This window comes from Pan paniscus, chromosome 10, assembly GCF_029289425.2.
Source record: "Pan paniscus chromosome 10, NHGRI_mPanPan1-v2.0_pri, whole genome shotgun sequence".
NCBI lineage: Eukaryota > Metazoa > Chordata > Mammalia > Primates > Hominidae > Pan > Pan paniscus.
In genome coordinates, this window is record NC_073259.2 from 73,242,577 (window position 1) to 73,263,471 (window position 20,895).

General features: G+C 36.6%; 1 protein-coding gene across 10 annotated transcripts in view; it reads left to right on the forward strand.

Moving 5' to 3' along the window:
• Positions 1–20,895, forward strand: part of SOX5 (SRY-box transcription factor 5) — a 1,030,759-nt gene that overhangs the window by 989,194 nt on the left and 20,670 nt on the right. For all 10 annotated transcript variants that reach the window (XM_055095845.1, XM_063593159.1, XM_055095846.2 and 7 more), the window contains one exon: positions 7,701–7,846. In XM_055095845.1, the coding sequence (XP_054951820.1) occupies positions 7,701–7,846 (146 nt within the window). The remainder of the gene's footprint in view (positions 1–7,700; positions 7,847–20,895) is intronic.

The following is a 20,895-nucleotide window of genomic DNA, read 5'->3' on the forward strand; positions in this document are numbered from 1 at the left end:
ATTATTATTATTATTATTTGAGACAGGAACTTACTCTGTCTGTTGTCCCGGCTGGAGTGTGGTGGTGCAATCTTGGCTCACTGCAACCTCCACCTCCTGGACTCAAATGATCCTCCCACCTGAGCCTCCCAATTAGCTAGGACTACAGGCATGTACCACCAAAAATACAAAAATATGAAAAAAATATATATATATATATTTTTTTTTTTTTGAGATGGAGTCTTGCTGTGTAGCCCAGGCTGGAGTGCAGTGGCACAATCTTGGCTCACTGCAAGCTCCGCCTCCTGGGTTCACGCCATTCTCCTGTCTCAGCCTCCTGAGTAGCTGGGACTATAGGCACCTGCCACCATGCCCGGCTAATTTTTTGAATTTTTATTAGGGACAGGGCTTCACCATGTTAGCCAGGATGGTCTCAATCTCCTGACCTCGTGATCCGCCCGCCTGGGCCTCCCAAAGTGCTGGGATTACAGGTGTGAGCCACCGTGCCCGACCAATTTTTGTATTTTTTTAGAGATGGGTTTTCTCATGTTGTCCAGTCTGGCCTCATACTCCTGGACTCAAGGGATTCGCCCACGTCAGCCCCCCAAAGTGCTGGGATTACAGGTATGAGTCACCATGCCCAGGTTTTTAATAAGCAAAATTTATACAGGGGTTTTAATGAGAAAAGCCTTGTTTGCAGGAAGGTGATTGAAGGAATGAACAAGAATATTGTGATTCATGGAAAGCCATTGGATTATCAGGAAGTTGGAGATATCATTCAAAGACATCTGACAATTAACATTTGCATAACACTTTACAGTTTGCAAACTGCTTTCACATGTATTATCTAATTCCGGTGAGCTTTCACAGATAAAAAAACTGTCTACCTATCAGGGTGTCAAAAATGTAATGCTGATCAATGACCACAAAAATAGAAAAAAATATATTTGTTGAAAATCACTGGAAACAAATATGCCATTACTTTTACTTACAACTCCTATATAAAATAAATACGTAGTAAATAAGAATTTGTATGGCACTAATATCATCTGTTAAATTCATGAATTTTAATAAATCTGTACCATATGGTCCAGGCTTCTATTGATAAGAAGACAAATTATCAATAGATTTGGAATTATCAAGGCAGATACTTTCAACTTAGAATATGCATTTATTTCTTCAATAGATCCTGCCCTGGGCCAAAGGAATAATAGATTGTACTAAAAAATGCTGAGTAGTCCATAGACCACTATGAAAGACAAATGCAAGACAATATGACACTAAAAACATTCACAAGGTTTTGAAGGAACACGTGTGGGAAGTACTAATCTTGTCAAAGAACATGTGTAGGGTATGTAAGAGAAGTTCTCACAGAAGGGGTGATGTTTGAATAAATTCACAAACACACCAGAAAGAAAGAGCCTTTCAGCGAAAGAGAAAAACTTGGGATACAGGAGTGTGGAGTGAAAGGATGAAGGCCTGTCCTTGGAAAAGGGGGAATGTTGTGTACAGCTTAAACGCAGGACACATGAGAGACTGGCAAGAGGGGACACAGGAAAGATAAGCAGAGTTGATATCATGAGGAGACTCTTAGGCCTTGTGAAAGAGTTTGGGCCTTATCTCAGAATGATGATTTTCCAGGAACATTAAAGAGTTTCAAAAGTTCCAGTAAAAGCTGCATACTGTGATCTCTTGAAGATTCACAATGCACATTAACATAATCAGGATTTTAAAAACTCATGCAATTAAACCTTTTTAACTTTAATTTTGTATTTCTTACACTTATACGTGGAATTATTTTTTCATGGGCTATTACAGATCATTATTTTTGAAATGTTTCTTGAAGCACTAAGGTACCAGAGGAGTGTTTGTAATCAGGGATGTTGACATCAACTTTTTTTTAATATACATAGATAGAGAGATAAATAGATATTTTTATTTTTGTCTTTAGACAGAGTCTTGCTTTGTCACCCAAGCTGAAGTGCAGTGGCAGGTGAACATGGCTCATTGAAGCCTCTACCTCCCAGGCTCAAGCAGTTCTCTGCCTCAGCCCCCCAAGTAGCTGGGACTACAGGCAAGCACCACTATGCTCCACTAATTTTTTGTGTTTTTTTGTAGGATGGGATTTCACCATGTTGCCCAGGCTGATTTTGAACTCCTAAGGTCAAGTGATCTACTCACCTCAGCCTCCCAAAGTGCTGGGATTAGAGTCATGTGCCACCATGGCTGACATTTTTTTTTTTTTTTTGAGATATTCTTAAATGCTTTATCTGGAAAGAGAATAGACGTGAATTCAAAGAGTGTAAGCCTAAAGATAGAAAAAACAGTTTGGAGGCTAAGGCATAGTGAGATATCAGGTGGCTTTCATGAAAGCAGAGGATGGAGAAGCAAATTTGAGAGCGAGGAAGAAGTGGAACTGTCAGGGCTTGCCTGCCTTGTATCTTTAGAGGGTAAAGGAGAGACCTTAAATTACTCCCAAGAATCAGCAGGGCAACTGACAAGGTCTATGGAATATAGAAAGAGGGGACTGAGGCCATGGAAAGATGATGAATTCTGTGCCAGACATGCTGCATATCAGGTACTCATGGGACATTCAAGTAGAGAAGCTTAGTCAATAAACAGATACATGTATCTGGCAATCTGGAAGGGTTTGAGGCAAGCAGTAGTTATTTTACAGTTCTTGGGATCATTTCTCAATTCTTAGAGACATGGTAAAGACCAAGGGTGGCATATTGGTTTCCTAGAGCTGCCATTACAAATTACTGTAAACTGGGTGGGTTGAAACAGAAATTTATTCTCTTGCTATTCGGGGCCTAGAAATCTGAAGTCAAGGTGTCAGCAGCGTTGGTTCCTTCTGGAAGCTCTGAATGAGAACCTGTTCCATGCCTCCATACTGCTGACAGTCCTGGCTCATAGATGCATAACTCCAATCTCTGCCTGCCTATTCACTTGGCTTTCTCCCCTATTTCTATGGGTCAAATCTCTCTCCTCTTATAAGGAAACCGGTTATTGGATTTAGGGCCCAGCCTAATTTCAGGGTGATCTCACCTTGAGATCCTTAATTACATCTTCAAAGACCTTGTTTTCAAAAGAGGCCAGAGTCACAGATAATTAAGTTTAGGACTTGGATATATCTTTTGGGCAGACACAATTCAACCCATTACAAGTGGTTTTGTATTTTATTTTCTTTCCTTATATAGCAGCCATTACTACTTTCCTTTTAGAGTTTATCTCCTCCAAAATTAGACTTTCTAGTTTGTCCCTTCTTTTCTGCCTCTGAAAAAATATATAAGGGGACTTTTTAGTTAAGAAAAACAGAAATTTTGAGAATATTTTTGGTAATGGTTAAGAAGAAACACTGAAGCATAAAACATCAAATTGTAGGCCAGGCATGGTGGCTCCTGCCTGTAATCCTAGCACTTTGGGAGGCCAAGGCAGGAGAATTGTGTGAATCCAGGAGTTCTAGACCAGCTTGGGCAACATAGCAAGACTCCATCTCTACAAAAACTTAAAAAGTAACTGGGGGTAGTAGTGCCCATAGTCCCAGCTACTCAGGAGGCTGAGGCAGAATGATTGCTTGAGCCCAGAAGTTCAAGGTTGCAGTGAGCTATGATCATGCCACTGCACTCCAGCCTGGGTGAGACCTTGTTTAAAAAAAAAAAAAAAAAAATCAAATTATAGTGAATTTAACAAAGTTACAGAATCTCACAAATTTCTTACATTAATGATTTCTAACCCATATTTTCCAAATCTCATTTGAGATGTTAACTGGAAGTTATATTGACCTTTGCCATCCCATTTTCCTCTTAAGACTGAGGTTCACCAAACCTCTCCTATACACATGCCCTCCCATCTGATCCTGACTTTAGATGCAATTGTTGCTTAAATCTATAATGAAGGCAGAATAAAATGTATCTATCAGATAACCATTATATGTCTCTTTGGCCTTTATGGTCTGACGCCCATTTAATTGAACCTCTGTGCCCGCCAAGGAATGACATCCCCTCACAGATTTCATCATAATAGTCAAAGCCATGTGAATAAGAGTGCTAAGAGTGAACATATAGGGAAAATGAAAGTGTAAAGAGTAAAGAAAGGAGTCTAACATCTTTTCCTGCCTCTGCAGATACCAAGTGCTATCTCTTCCTTCACATGTGTTATTTCATCTAATTCTTCCATCAGCTTTACCTTCATTTTGTAGTTAAGGGAAGTGAAAACTTAGATTGAGCATTAAAATTTGTCAAATATCACACTTACCAAGAACTGGAAATCCCAGATGCAGTTGAATCCAATTTCCAAATTCTGCTTATTTTACTATGCCATTTTATAAAGTGACAGTTACTGAATAGCTTTCATTGACCATTTATTATGATAAAAGATGATATTAACTCACTTAATCTTGACATTTCTGTTATCTAGTGAGTGTTATCCCTATTTAACTTAAGAGACAATTGCAACTTAGAACAGTAAAACAACTTGTGTAATTTATATACCTACTAAGTGTCAAAGCTAGGATTTTAATTCGGGCTTGCCCAGCTCCAAAACACATCCTTTTTTAATAATTGGCATCTTGAATCAAAATCTAAGGATTAGGTGAAGGAAGGATCCCAGGCAGGGATACCAACACAGAGGAGGCAGTGAGGAAAAAGGAACAATGCTAAAATGAGATTCAATAATGAGAGGATGGTCAATGCTGTCATCCCTCTCAAGAAATGAAAAATGTCCTTTGGATTTATTTGACAACTAGAGACCAATTGCAACAGAAACAAGATTGCACTGAGAACTGGAGAGTAAGGAGGGAATGGGAGATTATGAGATAATGTATCTTTGAGAAGCTTGACTTCGAAGATAAAAAGAGAAACAGTATTGGAAAGAGAGGGCAAAACAAAGTTAAAGAAGACACTTTATTTGCTTGTTTTCGGAGAAAAGAGAACCTTAAGTATCTACAAGTTGAGGTGGTAGAGATGGTAGAGACAATTAGATAGATGAAATAAATGAGAAATAGAATTATCAATGAAGACGTATAGAAATCTAGAACCCTTATTAGGAGATTTGCCTTGATTGAAAGCAAGGAACCATTTTTATTGAAACAGGAGGAGCAAAATAGGCATAAATGGAAATAAATTAAGCCAGCAGAAGGTAAGAGTGAGGGTAGGGTCAGGAAGGTGAGAGTTCAGCCTTGCTGCTCTTTGCAAAATCAGAGGCAAAGCCATTTGCTGAGGGAGAAGGAGTCAGCAGGGTTAAGGATTTGGTGACTATGAGGAGAACAAATTGTAAAGAACCAGCAAACAATCCTATTAAGATTGAATGTTGTCATATATAAATGGCTTTATGATTTAACATAGCAGATACAAATGTTAACATTTCATACAGCATTATAACTAAAACTCAAGAGTCTCTAAAAGCAAGAATGTTTATTTTAAAGTGAACAGTTATTTCTACCTGCACAGAAACACACATCTCAAATTGGAAATAACCATTACAGAACATAGGTCTGTCAGTTACTCCCCCTCATAATAATTTACATTCCTCTTGCATCTATATTAATCATTTTTCCTACACAATGTTATCTTGGCAGTCCCTAAAAAGCATAAAGAATTCATGCTTTTATTCAGTGCCATGTGCCAAGCCATTTCAAATATATTTGTGTTCTGGAGAAGCTAATTAGACTACATAGAAGCTAAATAGACTACAAAAATGTATGATGCCAGTTTGCGTATAAACAGGGTTTAGAGCATAGGAAAATCAGACTGATCCTCTTAAGATATTACTAAATGAACATATACCAAGACCATCACGGTCATGTAAGAGTTGTATTTCTATCTAGAGTAATATTGTTCATGAACAAGTTCACGAATTATACATTAAGAATGATGTACAGGAGATCCAAATTAGGATGTTGAGGATAATAAAATACAACCATCTTTTACAGTAAATATTAACTCTGAAGATCTGTTCTAGGTTTAGAGTTGTTTTCAATTCACTATTGTGTTTATAATGAGCAGAGATGTTTTGTTCTTTGAATAAGTTCCAATGAATTTAGCTCTGAAAGGCAAAATATATAATCACTCTCAAGCTTCCCTTTTCTATCGCCTACACTGGAACTTTTCTTTCTGCCTCAAGGAGATCAGAGGACCAGGTCTACTCTGCGCATACTAACAGGGGAAAAGGCATGGATCATTTAGAAACCTGCCAGCACTGAAGTACTACATCAGTTTCTGACATCGGTTTCTTCAATAGAAACGTTTAAGCAGCAAGAACATATTCTATGTTTTTTGGCAATCAGCAGATCAGATAGAAGAGTCTAGCAATACAACAAGGATGTGTAATCTGACATGATTAGACAAGGCTCTTAGTACCAGAACATTCATAATTGAGACAAAGAGTATTAATAACACTTTCCTAACACGGCAGTTAGCCATTTTATATTTCCTTTCTTTAATCTTAGTGTTTTTCAACAAATCATGGGATTTAATAGCGTGTTTTGGCAGATTAGAGGATTTATGGCCCAGATGTTTTTTGTTCTAAAAATGGATTAGGGTGTAAAGTTTGCTGGAATCCATGGAACATGTTGAGGCAAGCCGGTCATTTTATGTGTGATTAGTGCCTGCCTTCTGTCTCACAGTCCCTCCATCTGTCACAATTCACCAATGGATCTGGTTAGATTTAGCCTCGTGTCACAAACAAGTCCCTTTTCTGGGCAATTTCATATTACAGATTCATTTTATGCCATTTTATGCCCTAGTTAAAAGATAGGGAGAGAGAAAGATGAGATATTAGCTTTTCTTTAAATATTTGCAAAACAATCTTTTTCCGTCAGTATTCTATTCTAATATCATGCAGATCATCGTACTAATATGCATCAAATAAATAAATGACCAGTGTTAAAAATAAAATTAAGTAAAAATTAGTTTTGGTTGTTACACCTGTTATTTTGTAACAGCAATATTTTGGTAGTGTCTATTACTAACCATGGACTGTGGAGTTGCATACATAAGCTGATCATTTGGCCATCTTATTAAGAGTGTGAATTAAGTGTGACTATAGTCAAGAGTAGCCACAGTTTCTTATCAAACAATTACAGGTGCTTGGTTACATTCTGTGCTTGAAATTTAGCCTAACTATTACAAGTTTGCATCAATAGCAAACCACTGCCACCTGTGGTTTATTTCATCATAAATGGATTTTTAGGAAGAAAATACTCTTCTGTCAAATAATGATTTATTTCTTCTGTATATAACAAACTTAATAGTGCTATACAGACCCTCTTATGTGGCCTTTCTAATACTAGGAGAGACTCAATAACCATAGTCATAATTATGAATACCTAAATTCTGTGCTAAAATTCAAATGTTCCTTGCAGGAAAAAAAATTAAAAATGGGTTTTATATTTGCACTACAAAATAATATTTGAATAATAACTAAAGCATTTACTTAAAAATTAGGTTTTCAACTTCTTTCAAAATAGTTGGAAACAACCATATGTCACTTAGGTATTATATTTTTATTACAGATATTTGAACATATTGGAAACATGTTTATGTATGACTATATGGATCAGTCATTGTCAATTATTCATTCATTCATTTTAGATAAATTCCATGGAGAAATCATTATAGGCCAGACACTACCTATTACTGAGAAAAGTGATTTTTATGGTTAAACGCTAGCCTAGACATGCTTTTATACAAAAGATATCCTTTGATCTGTCTCATGTTCAGGTTACTTAAATGACCATGATGCTGTCACCAAGGCAATCCAAGAAGCTCGGCAAATGAAGGAGCAACTTCGACGGGAACAACAGGTGCTTGATGGGAAGGTGGCTGTTGTGAATAGTCTGGGTCTCAATAACTGCCGAACAGAAAAGGTCAGTTCATAAAATAACTTACTTTCTAGAAATACTTAATTAAATTGCCTAATACTTTTTAAAAAAATATATATTTCCATCTTCTTATCATCCTCAAAATGATTCTCTGTCCCTTTTCTCCCTCCATTAATATAGAAGGCCTCATCGCCATCCTAATCAAAACCATCTGGAAATAGAAAGAGTTATAATTCTCTTGATCCATCTCCAAACCTTATTGACAATGAATATCCCCTTTTACGCCACCAGCTTGTATTAAAACAAAATGGCATTTGAAATATCTGAGTCTGACTAAAAGTTTTGCTTTTCAGAGATGCTTAACTTGTATTTGGGGATGAGCTGGATTTGAAATGCTGAATCTTCTTTAATCAGCATAAGCTTGGATGATATCCATGCTCATATTCCAAGTATTTAGGATCCTGAGCTTGTCATAATATGTTTCCAGTGCAAAACACTGTCAAGTGTTAGATGAGTTCATAACTGGAAATTTTTACTTTATCATAAAACAAAATGTACTTATTAAAAACTTTGACATTATTTGTATTATAACTAAGGCCAGTGAAACTTCTGAATTTGTCTGAGAGACAATGATTTCAAGCCCTTTTGTCTAAGCCTACATGGTGTTTTATTTAGAAAAATATTATAAGTTGTAAAATCCTCAGAATTATGTACTTTTGGAATATTTGATATGTTTTGAACTGAAATTTTAAAATGTTACCCAGTCCGCTTTACAGAATCCTCTAGATAAATAGATCCAGTAGATAAGAGAAAAAATGATCAGCTACTTAGCAATAACTGGAAAGTTAATCATAATGGGAAGCTTATGAGTCAAACAGAATTGTCCAGAATGAGCAGATTGCTAATTTGGATAGCTTTCTAGTTTCCCAGGTTTTATGTGGAGTTTGATGTATAATCACTAAGAAGCTGGCAATCTGCATAGGGAAGGTGAAATGTATGGGTGATCCTGCCACAACTGCTCTTTCCCTGGTCCTAATATGGTAAAAATTAAGGATGGAGAAACGATTTCAATTCTATCATGTGTCCAGGGGAGAGAGCAAAGGATAGATCAGTATACATCCCTTGCAGTGTTACAACATAAGACGTATGACATTGGTGTCCTGAGAAGGGCACATTTTTATAGCTAAGCACCAAAAGGAAGGGGGAAAGCAAAGTGACAGTTCTAAGAAGGAATGATAGCAAGCATAAAGGAATTTATATTCAAATATTTAAACATTCTTGAAAGGATGCTTGAACAGAAATTCCTTTTCTCTGCTCCCCACGTAGAAATGAGTTTAACACTCAGCCAGATGCTAATGCAAAGTGACTCAAGCTATTCCTCGCAAGCATAGCTAAATTGCCGTTATTTGTTAAGCGCATTGAATTCAGCTGTGGATACAGCAGTTGGTTGCATTCAGCAAGCATCTGTACCCGTTTTTTTTTTTTTAATCCTCCAAAGCAGAGACAACTCTACCTATCTCCCCCTTCTCTTCCCCAGTGCTGGCTGGGAATTGTCAAGTGACAACCGACCAAATCCTTTTGGACAGGAAGCCTTCATCCTGAGTTCTATATACTTGCAAAGCAGGCCTTGTGGTTGGATCAGGGAGCCCATTAAAAGTACTTTGATGGTATGGAAATTCATCTTCATGAAGCTCCTAGGCCCCTAAGCAGCGTGCTGTTTAGCTGTGGTTACAGATCAGTCATTCACATCGGAGGGCAATAATTGCACTGACGGCTTGTAAGGCAATGGAAGTACATAAAATAATCCTAGGCCTTCCACCATGGCACTGTGAGTTAATCTTCTCTAATACAGATCAGCTGTTGTTCTAACACATGACTTTATGCTGGCTTCAGTGACTCTGCACAGCCTTTTGATTAAGTAACAGAAGTGGAACCATCTGCATTCACTTTATTCCATACTTGTCCATTGTTAGGGGACCTTATTGCCACTTCTCGTTCCATCTCCACAGTCATACTTTATTTCTCTGATTAGCACCTCCTACTTGGGTTGCAGGAGAGTTGCCTCTGTTGATAGCTACTGCTTCAATTTTCCTTTCTCTTTTGTACAGTTATAACAACTTTAAAAAAAATCCATTTTTGAAATAATACCTGCCAAAACCTGTTGGACAGTTAAGATGTCTCTGTTCTCAAGAAGATCATCATTCCTGAATCTCTTCATCATGTACTTTCAATGCAGTTGAGTTACATCTTGAACTATAGTCTTATAATTTAGGAGTTTTTAAGTGAAAAACTTAAATTATGAAAATGAAGTAGTTTCATCATTGTAGTAGTATGGCAAACTCTTGTAATGTAAAAGGAAACCTCAATCAACAGATCTGAATTATCTCATCCCTTATGTTACTCTGACACCTGAAAATGAAATTGAGATTATTGAAACTCTTTGAAGCAGGTATTACTCTAGTTTGTGGTTGACTTTTCCTGTTGAAATAACTTGGGTGTCATTTCTAGAATATTAATGATCAATCTATGTCTGTGTACATCATGAAAATGAGATAATAATGTCACACTTACATCTTTTAATTAGTAATTATTCAACATTAGCACATGCTATGTATTAGAGACTGTGGTAGGTACTGGAGGTATTGTATTAAACCAGAAAATATGAGCTCTGCCTTTATAGAACTTACAGTTTGGATCAAATTATTATTTGACTGCTACTCATTACATATTTATGTGTGTGAGCCCACCTATAGGAATCGAATAAAGACTCCATATTGCTTAGCATGTCAAATCAGTTATATCCTTGAGTTGACAAAGGTAGATATGTTTTCTCTCACATAAACCACATATCTATGCATATAGTGTTATTTTTCTAATACTTATCTTTCTATTAGAGTTTTATAATCACTCAATATTATCTATGGCCAATAAATATGTGGATTAGTAATTGGTTTGAAATTTTGCCATAGAGTTTAGTGAAAGACATAAAAAATATATGATAAATTCCTCTTACATTTTGCACTATCATCTTATATCACTTGAATCCCAAAAGAAGGGCATTTTTTTCTGTCTAAAGTAATACTCCCGGCCAGGCACGGTGACTCAAACGCCTGTAATCCCAGCACTTTGGGAGGCCGAGGTGGGGGGATCACGAGGTCAGGAGCTCGAGACCAGCCTGGCCAACGTGGTGAAACCTTGTCTCTACTAAAGATACAAAAAATTACCCAGGTGTGGTGGTGCACGCCTGTAATCCCAGCTACTCAGGAGGCTGAGGCAGGAGAATAGCTTGAACCTGGAGGCGGAGGTTGCAGTGAGCCGAGATCACACTATTGCACTCCAGCCTGGGCGACAGGGCAAGACTCCATCTCAAATAATAATAATAATAACACTCCTAACTCCCTAAACCCAGAAAATATGTGTAAGGTAAGGAGTGAGAGAGATAAAGCAGAAAGAAAGAAGGAAAGGAACTGGGAGAAAGGAAAAAAAGAAAAGAAGTTCAGCCTGGTGCTTTACATCAACATAAAAGATATCATGACCTGAGCTCCAGATGATTGAAATCTTGTGGTGGAGATCTGTTTTCTTGGGTACACAGCCTTATACACATTAACTTTTCTTCATATCTCAAATAGCCAGCCACGTGGTTATCCCAGCTAGAAGGTCTTAATTCTGAAAAGCTGTAATTGGACAGTGAAAACAATTAGAGGTGTGAAGATAGGGACTGATGATTTCTCAGTGATATGTACCAAAACACATCATGAAAGTCATTTTTACCGAAACACATTTTAATGGAAGACTTCTAAGAGATTTTTTTAACTTCTTTACTTTTCCTGGAAGTGTTTCATCATACCCAAGAACTGTATGTGTCAGGTTTCTTGGAAACTCTGGGACACAGTGTTATTTATAATTGTCATCTCTGGTTAATTGTAGACTGATTGTATATTCAAATAATGTTATCTTTTGCCACACAGCTTTGTAACAGATTAGTGTTGTGGGTGAAAAAGTGAGCTTCTCAGGTATGAAGGAACAGAAAGAAGCCTCTCATATTTTGTTTTGTAAAAAACACACTTTGCTTCATTACCACCCAGATGGCACAACTTTGTTCATAGAGTCAAGTACAGATTCTTGAGCTTGTGTTTGAAAGTATCCATATTAATAAGAGATTATAAAAAGCTCAATTTTTGTTGTCCTGATCCCACCAGACAGTGTTAAAACAATAGAGGCCCAGTGCACTCAGCCGAAATGAGGAACAGACCAGAAGCTTTTCCGTTTGTGTCACTCACTCCATATATACTTAACCTGGGAAGACTGTGCCTATACTGTCATAGCTGTTAGGAACGAGTTTCACTACATGTATCAGGAAACCTGAATGTAGTAGCTTAGATAGTGATTCATGGCCGGGCACGGTGGCTCACACCTCTCATCCCAGCACTTTGGGAGGCTGAGGCAGGCGGATCACCTGAGGTCAGGAGTTTGAGACCAGCCTGACCAATATGGAGAAACCCCGTCTCTACTAAAAAATACAAAATTAGCCAGGTGTGGTAGCGCAAGCCTGTAATCCCAGCTACTCAAGGGGCTGAGGCAGGAGAATCACTTGAACCTGGGAGGCAGAGGTTGCGGTGAGCCAGGATCACGCCATTGCACTCCAGCCTGGGCGACAAAAGCGGAACTCCGTCTCAAAAAAATAAAAAAGTAGTGATTCATTTTTATCACATAATGAAGCTCAGGACTAGGAGGTTGGTGGCATGAGTTCATCAACTTGATATCAGAGTTGAAATCTGTGATTCTCTTGTCTTTTCCCTTTGGGTCACAAAATGGTTGCTGCACCTACAGCTATCCCATCCCCACGAAGGCAGACAGATTCAGGAAGGAGAAGTCATTTTCTCTTTGCTAACTTCAGTCTTCATTCATACGGGGGTATTTCATTCCTCTTCTCAAGCTGACTTCCACAAACATCTCATTGGCTAGAACTGGGTTATATGAACATCTTTAAGACCATTACTGGCCAAAGGAAAAGAGACTGCTTTAAATTGATCATGAATTATTTTTTACCACTAAATTAGACAGCTAATCCTATCTTCTCTCAGATCAGGGGATATCTTCTTCAGATCAAAGGTAATGTTAGCTGGGAAGGAAAGAAGGGCAATGGCTACTGGGTAGGAAAAGGCGATTGTCAGCCACAGGCATATTATAAAAATGATATCAAAGCTCTCAAATATTTCCTTCATGAAACTGGTTTGTTTGTTTGTCTTATAATTGTTACCATCTATCTATCTTTTGCCCTTCCACTATTACATGTACAGGGTCTTTTTTTTTTTTTTTTTTTGAGGCGGAGTCTCGCTCTGTCACCCAGGCTGGAGTGCAATGGCGCGATCCTGGCTCACTGCAAGCTCCGCCTCCAGGGTTCAAGCGATTCCTCTGCCTCAGCCTCGCTAGTAGCTGGGACTACAGGCGTGTGCCACAACGCCTGGCTAATTTTTTGTATTTTCAGTAAAGGCAAGGTTTCACCATGGTCGCCAGGATGGTCTCCATCTCCTGACCTCATGATCCGCCCGCCTTGGCCTCCCAAAGCGCTGGGATGACAGGCATGAGCCAATGTGCCTGGCCCATGTCCAGATTCTTATACCTTGTCTGGGGTTCACAAAGAATTAAATGACACAGAAGCATGTGCACAAGAAGACGTTGCTTGATAACAGGTTAAATCTATAAAAGTATATTCACATACACACCGTATACATGTTAAGACCAACTTCTGTATTGCTTTTCTTATGTAAAACAGATGTCACTCACAAAAATAAGCATGCATATGTGTGCATATATCTCTTAAGGCAGAGAATTTATTCACTGAACATTAATTGCCTACAGTGTACCTGGAATATAAACATAATGCATGCTATAAATTCATCTGTCATGATAAATCATAGCTGGAAAAATGTCTTCCTTTTTCTGCTGAGCTTTAGTGAAAATTCTTTGTAATTTTCTGTCAAATAAGATGGAAATTTGGTAAATAACATGTATATTTTAATTAAGAATTTACTCAATAATGACAGTAGTTTCATTTTTGACCCTTTCTGAGTCATATTCATAAGAAGCCTTACCACAGACTATATAGGCTGATTGTAAATAAAGGTTAGTTTTATTTGTCTGGCACTTGGAAACTCGTCCATTACAACCACCTCTTTCCTGCCATTGTGAACCCTTTTCTTTCCCTTTAACAGAGTGCCAAACATGAAATGACAGTGACCAATGTTGACTTAATGTGGATGTTTAATAATGAAAAAAAGTGTGTCATTCCCAGCATTAGTTACAAATGGCAGTAAGTGTATCGGATGGCAGCCCTGTAATAATTTTACATCCATCATTCTTTCCTGATGCTTCGCTGGCCATCTGATGGATGGGGCCAGCAGTGTTAACTCTTCGGAAACTGACACAGTGTATGTAGTTCAGCATTATCTAACACATGCTCCTTCCCTTAGATAAGGAGAAGGCCTGTGAGGAATTGTGAATTACAGGTTTTGCTTTAAAAAAGTGAATATGAAGGAACTCATGCCTCTCCAGTCAGTGGAAGTTGCTTCCATTAATGATTTACGGATGGGTTTTATAAATGTTGCCTTTAGCTAAAATGAATTATAAAAGTCAAATTAGAAATAGATATTTCAATAGCTAGAGAAAAATTGTATAAAGGAAGTAGGCATGTTAGGTAAATCCTTCTGGAGGAAAATAAGATAGACCTTTGCAACAGTGTGGTAAAGCAGATTTTACTAGGGGTGTGTGTGTTTTTAAAAAATGTTCCCAATGTTTTAAATCCTCTGGTTAGAATTTGCCTAAGAACAAATTAAAATAACACAAGTGATTAATATTTTCTCGTTTTAAAGTGAGCGTATATTATTTTTTAATCTCTACATTTACATGTAATTATTTACTTGGTGACTTTAATTAAAAGATACACAAAACCCGAAGTTGAATATTTGCCTTCTTATTATCAGAGTCTCTCTACCCTGCAAATTTATATAAAATGAAAGGCAAACGGCTTTCTAGGCAACTGATTATTAGAAAATCTAGACCAGCTTTTTATGTGCAAGTTGGCATTTGATCCTTAGGTTTTCTTTTCTTTTGTTTTTCATTCATAAAACCTTCTTAATTCTGAGTATCTTAGCTAGGGAACACTTCTTATGGGACAGGAGGGGAGAGGAAAACCCCTTAGTGAATATTATCAGCACAGAGCAGCCAGTTTTCAAAGACCATGACAAAAAGGCAAATAGGTATTATGTCATCACCATCCATCACTCTATATGTCAGCCTTTCAATAATTCCAATCGACATTCTCGACAGGCTGATGCAAGTTAAAGGGGCTGTTTGTTTTTAGAAATTGAGTATAGGCTGTCTATAGCCTTTTGTTCTAGATGGTTTTCTTCTGTGTCTTTTCATTTCTTTCTCTTTATTTCTTTTCTTTTTGGGGGTATTTAATTGAAATACATGCCGAGTCTGCAGACTGCAAAGATCAGAGCTGTTTTCGTCCAGCAGTGGTAACTATGCATTAAACATTTTGATTTGTTTGAGCTTGAAGTTTAGTCCTTTTTTGCCATTTGCTTCATGGAGTTTGTGTATATTTACAGCCTCTGCATTTAATGGCCACATGCCTTATTTTCACAGATGGCCAGTGGAAGACTTTTTCTTTCTCTTAGTATAGCCTGCTTTCAGTTTTGCTACATTTGTCACAGTGCCACTACTTGCAGCTAGCAAGTGCCCACGCTTGGTGGGGAGCAATTATGGTGTGAGTTTTTAAGGAGCTTTTTAAAGGTTTTTTTTTTTCCAGTAAACTTTTTATGGTTTAATTTTCTAGCCTAGAAAAGCTGTGCATGTTTTCAAACAGAGAGTCTTGTGTTCTTTACATCATTCTGGTAGAGGGGTTAGTGTAGGATGGTCCAATAAAATGAGACTCATAGGGCATGCCAAATTGGGCTTTCAGAGAGACACCCACAGGCCTCTCTGATGATTGAAATTGTCCATTTGTTTAGGGATTCGAGGATATGCTCACAATAGTACTTCTGAAAAGATAAGTTTGAAAACACCATGTATAGAATGATGTTGATTTTTTTTAAGTATATTTCCATAATGCATAGATAAAAGACTAAAAGAATATACAACAAAATGGCAACAATAGTTATGCCAAGGTTATGGGGTTGTAAATTTTCAAATGTATTTCCACATTTCTGAATTTTCTAATTTTCAATAAGTAAAGTAAGACTCACTTTTGTTGTTGGGCCAGAACTGCTCTTTATAAAAGCCTAGCCTATCAAAGAGTGGTCTTTCTTTTCCCCCTTGATTCTTTCCTTCTCCTCAAGATCAAACAGCTGCCCTCAAGACACTTACAATGAAGACACTGAAATAATAAAGGAGAAGTTTGTTTTGCAGTTACTCTCCATATTTAGTAGATAGATTCTTTATTATGTTTATTGCAAGCTATTTTACCAATATGGATTTAAAACTATTAGGAAAATAGGAGGAATGTCGCATTTATTTAAAGGGTCTCATTGAATCCAATCACATCTCTTCTCCTCTTTTACCAATAAAAAAGACTTGCTTATGCCTATGTCATAGGAGTATAACAGCTATTGATATTTATTTTGTACCTTAACATTTTCTCATGGCTTTCCAATCATATTTTGTTCTCACTCTGTAATGTAAATAGAACAGTATTCTTTGTTTAAAAAATTTTTTTAACTTGAGATTTGAGAAGAATAGAGGAATTCAAGTGGCAGATCGGTCTTTAAATTGAAGTCTTACAGCTCAAAGCCCAGTCTCTTTTCTAACGGAATATGGAGAGGGAATTCCAGAAAGTAACACAGTTCCTGTTCAATTCGCCTGTGCCCCAGCATTGGTCATGTGTAGCCCTTGGCACATTTTTGAGACTTGATCAAAAAAATTTTGTTTAAGCAATCACCATCTCCACAATCTGTACATCTGTTTTCCAATTCTTTATTTTTCCTGTATTTGCTCCTTCCTTCTTTCTTCCTGTCTTCACTGCACACCAAACCCCATCACTGGAGAAAGAACCAAGAAAGCAAAAACAATATACTCAATCCTAGTTACTTTGTTTCTCCTAGCAGCTCTGATAAAACAAGTGACGAAGTTTCAGCTATTCATTATAAGGAGATTTAAAATATCTATTCTAATATATATTTTTCTCTCTCTGTATTTAAAACTACCATGGATAGTTGAAAAGAGAACTATAACCCTGATGTGCCTGTTTCTATTGTCAGACCCAGCATTTCTGAACCAAGCCATGACTCTTTAAAATGGTCAGATTATATTTATTTGACTGAAGTAACTACTGGCTACTGAGGCTACATTTGTAAGAATCCTGCCAGTTTTATAGCTTTTATTCCATGAAAAGGAAAATTTGAAGAAAGTAATCCTATATGTTTCTGTAGCTCAGTAACTGAGTTACCCATTGTTTATAGAATAATTATCATCAGACAACATTCCACTTTTGTGTTTACATTTGTGTAGCCCTCCCACCAACTGGACATCCTGTGTAGGTTGCAAATTGTATTATTTTTCTTAGTTGGCCTCCTGATTTTCTCACATTAACCCTTCTGATTTGACTCAGTATGTATAACATGTCTGTCTGCCACGGTTTGGAAGAAACACAACCTTTTCTTTAGATATTGGCTGAAGCCTGACCGTATATAAAGACATTTAAAATCCCAGGTTTTGTTTTTTTCCCCTCCTGCCTCCCTTCTTCCACATGTACACACCATAAGCACCATGATAACAAAGAAGCAAGGGCCCATATTTTACTGTGATAGTATTCCTGTGTAAAGTTCTTGGTGAATTGTTTGTTTTCTATACATTCTTTTGAGTAGCTTTTCTGTACATTACACATCCGGGCCATAGGGATTTTTTTTCCTCCCTGTGGCAGCGGTTTTCTATTTTAAGGACTAAATTCATAATGTTGAATGGGGACGTGTAAGTGTGTCTTTAACAAAGTACCTGAATTTGTAAGTGTAATTACTGTTGGACAGTCTCTTCACAAAATATGTCTGAAAAGCAATCAGATTTTTGTTTTTTTCATAGTTTGAAATGTCTTCCTTGAATTTAAGAAAAGAATTATGGAATTATTGATTACAAAACCATAGCTTTAAGTGTTGAAACTTATTAATGACTTTTGAGAAAATTATCTTTTATGAATAGAGAAAGTATAAAAATATGACAAATTACACAAGAACCTGAAAAAGAGACTTCAGTGGAGTGGAAAGAAGATATCAGCGATAGTTGTCTTTAAATATCTTGCACATCTCCATGTTTAAAAAGAATCAAAGCCTGTTTTCTGTGAGATATGTGTCAAAATAGTTTTGTTATATTGAGTTCAGTCAAGTAGGACATAAAATCATAGAATTGAAGGTTTGAAAGAAAATGAAAAGGGCCTATCATTCAACCTTGAATTGCTTCTTCAGTATCTGTAATATGCTAGGCAGGTAGTCATATGTCCACCACTTGAAAATCTCTAGGAAGGTGGAAATTTCTTCCATCCTCAGACAGCCCATTCAATGGATAGGCAGCTCTGACTATTAGATCACTCTCCCTTCACTGGTTCATTATCTTTCACCTGATAACTTACAATCTTTGATCAGTGTTCTATCTCCTGACTACATATGGCCAAACTCTATCTCTATTTCACAAATAACAGCTGTTTATTCTTTTTAAACATGGAGGTTCTTAATATATTTTATGTAAAGACAATGATTTTTGATTTTTTCTTCCTACTCTACTCAAACCTTTTTTTTTTCAGTATCCTGTGTAATTTATTCATTATGACAACAAGGTTTAATAGATAGGAGGATGCTCAAAAACTGAGTTAAACTAAGTTAAGTCCAAGCAATTATTATCATTGAGTTTCCCCGGTCTGCATTCCAACACCTATTAAAAAAGAAAATGAGGACATTATAACATTAGTTTAGTGAATCCATACCAGCTTCCTGTCATTACCACAACGTCTACCAAGTGCTCTGAACTAATCTTTATAGGTAGCCCCATCTTTTCTGGAGTATACATTAAGTGCTAAAGTCATATTTCCTCAAATTTCTCTCTTCATAAAAATCAAAATTAGATATTTGTCATCAGTTTTGAAATATCCCTCCCATTTTAAAATCACTTCTTTGAAAATCATTGATAAGGATTCATCAGTATTATCAAGTCATTTTAATATCTTGAAAAGTTATTCACCTGGACCAAAACTCTCTAATTTCTACACTGTGTGTTTCTGAACCATCTTCAACTTTGTAGTACTTCTTAAGAAAACTTGATCTGTTAATACATTTCACTTGATCAGATTGCCTGATGAAACTAACCTACTAAGAAGTTGAGTCAGAATTATACAAGCAACTTTTCATGAAGCTAGCTACCAAATTTTACAAAAGGAAATTAGATTCTGGAACAAAATTATGTGTTTCAATTCATGAGGGAATTCAGAAAGGGAAAAAAAAAATCAGTATTAGATAAGGCAGATTTTGTGGATACCTAGACCAGAGGATGTATATGGACCTTTCCATCCCCTGAGTTCATGTCTCACTATAATTCTCAATGGAGAAAATGAATAGAAAAATTTTCTTCAAGGATTATTAAATTCCAGAATACCAAAGGGTCTATGGCTATTCTCATGGATAAATTCATACTTGATGGAGGTAAAATTAGTGACAGATCTCTTCAACATGTACTTTTGTTAGAGTTAGAGGAAAGTGTGTATTTGTGTGAGTGTGTATGTGTGTGCACACACATATAGTTTATATATCATTTATACATAACTTACAAGAAACCCTTTTCTCCCATTTTCGGTGTTATATTATGTGGGTAGATCATTATTTTCTAAAAAAATTGAGATATTAATAAGCAAGAGTGAAACGAGAGGTTAAAGAGTGGACATGCGCCTTATTTCTTTATACTTAAGCTGATGAAAAAAATCTCCAACTGATAAATCGTTATGACATTATAAATAATCTTTCATCTTCTTTGGTGGTCTGTGAGGTTCACATAATTGGAGAGTTTTTTGTTTCTTCTTTCTTCCCGTGTCGTTAATATAGTAGGAGACCATAAAGAAGTGCAGCCAGAAGAGGTTTAACTGTTACTGAGTCAACATTTGACAGTCACACTCTATTCTGTCATTTCATGCATGTGCTTTTTATGACTTTTATAGCTTTGTGAGCTTTATTTCAGGGATGTCCATTATGATAGCTGATCCATAGCCTATCTCTTTGTGTATGTGTGTCTGGTGGAGAGCAAAGCTCATCACTTAGCTGAATCCCAGTTTCAGGGAGTAATAGATGACTTATCTACTCACGCACTGTTTAATTTAGGATTAGGTAACTAAGGAAATATCTACCTCTAAAGTACAGTTTGTGTGTTCTTTTGTTTTGACTGCTCTGTAAAATATCAACGTAGGATGCCTATTAGAACCTTTGCAAAAATAGTGAATTTTCCGTTTTTTTTTTTTTTTTAAGTCGAAATAATGGAGCAGGGAAAATTTTTCAGTTTAAATATGTACTAGACTTACAGTCTGGAACTGTAACTCATCATGCCTGAGTATGAAATTGAAATAAAAAACAATGACTGAATATATTGTAAATGATAGAAAAAGAGGGGAAATTTCTGACAATATTTAGAGTTGTTACTAAAATTCCCTTTTTTAGTGCATATTTGGTTATACAGAATAGAGTTTATAATCATAACAGGCTACTTAATACTGAAATTTAACTATTTCTGTAATTCTCACATGTTAGATTCCCCGTCTTTTCAATTTTCCCCACTGACATTTTAAAAATAATATTAAAACTATATCTATCTTAAAATTTTCAAACTAATGAGAATCTAACACATGTTTAACTATCATTTTACAAATTAGGATTCTGGGACTCAAGGAGGATAACATATTTGTCTAAAGCAGTATGGCTAATGTATATGGCAGAGAGTTTGATTAAAATATGATATTCCTGATGCCAAAACTCATTATTTTCTAACCTCAAAAGTGTCCTCTTCCCATGAATCCCTGTGGCCTTTCGCCATTCAGAATGGTTTTTGGCTTAGAAGTATGAATTGAT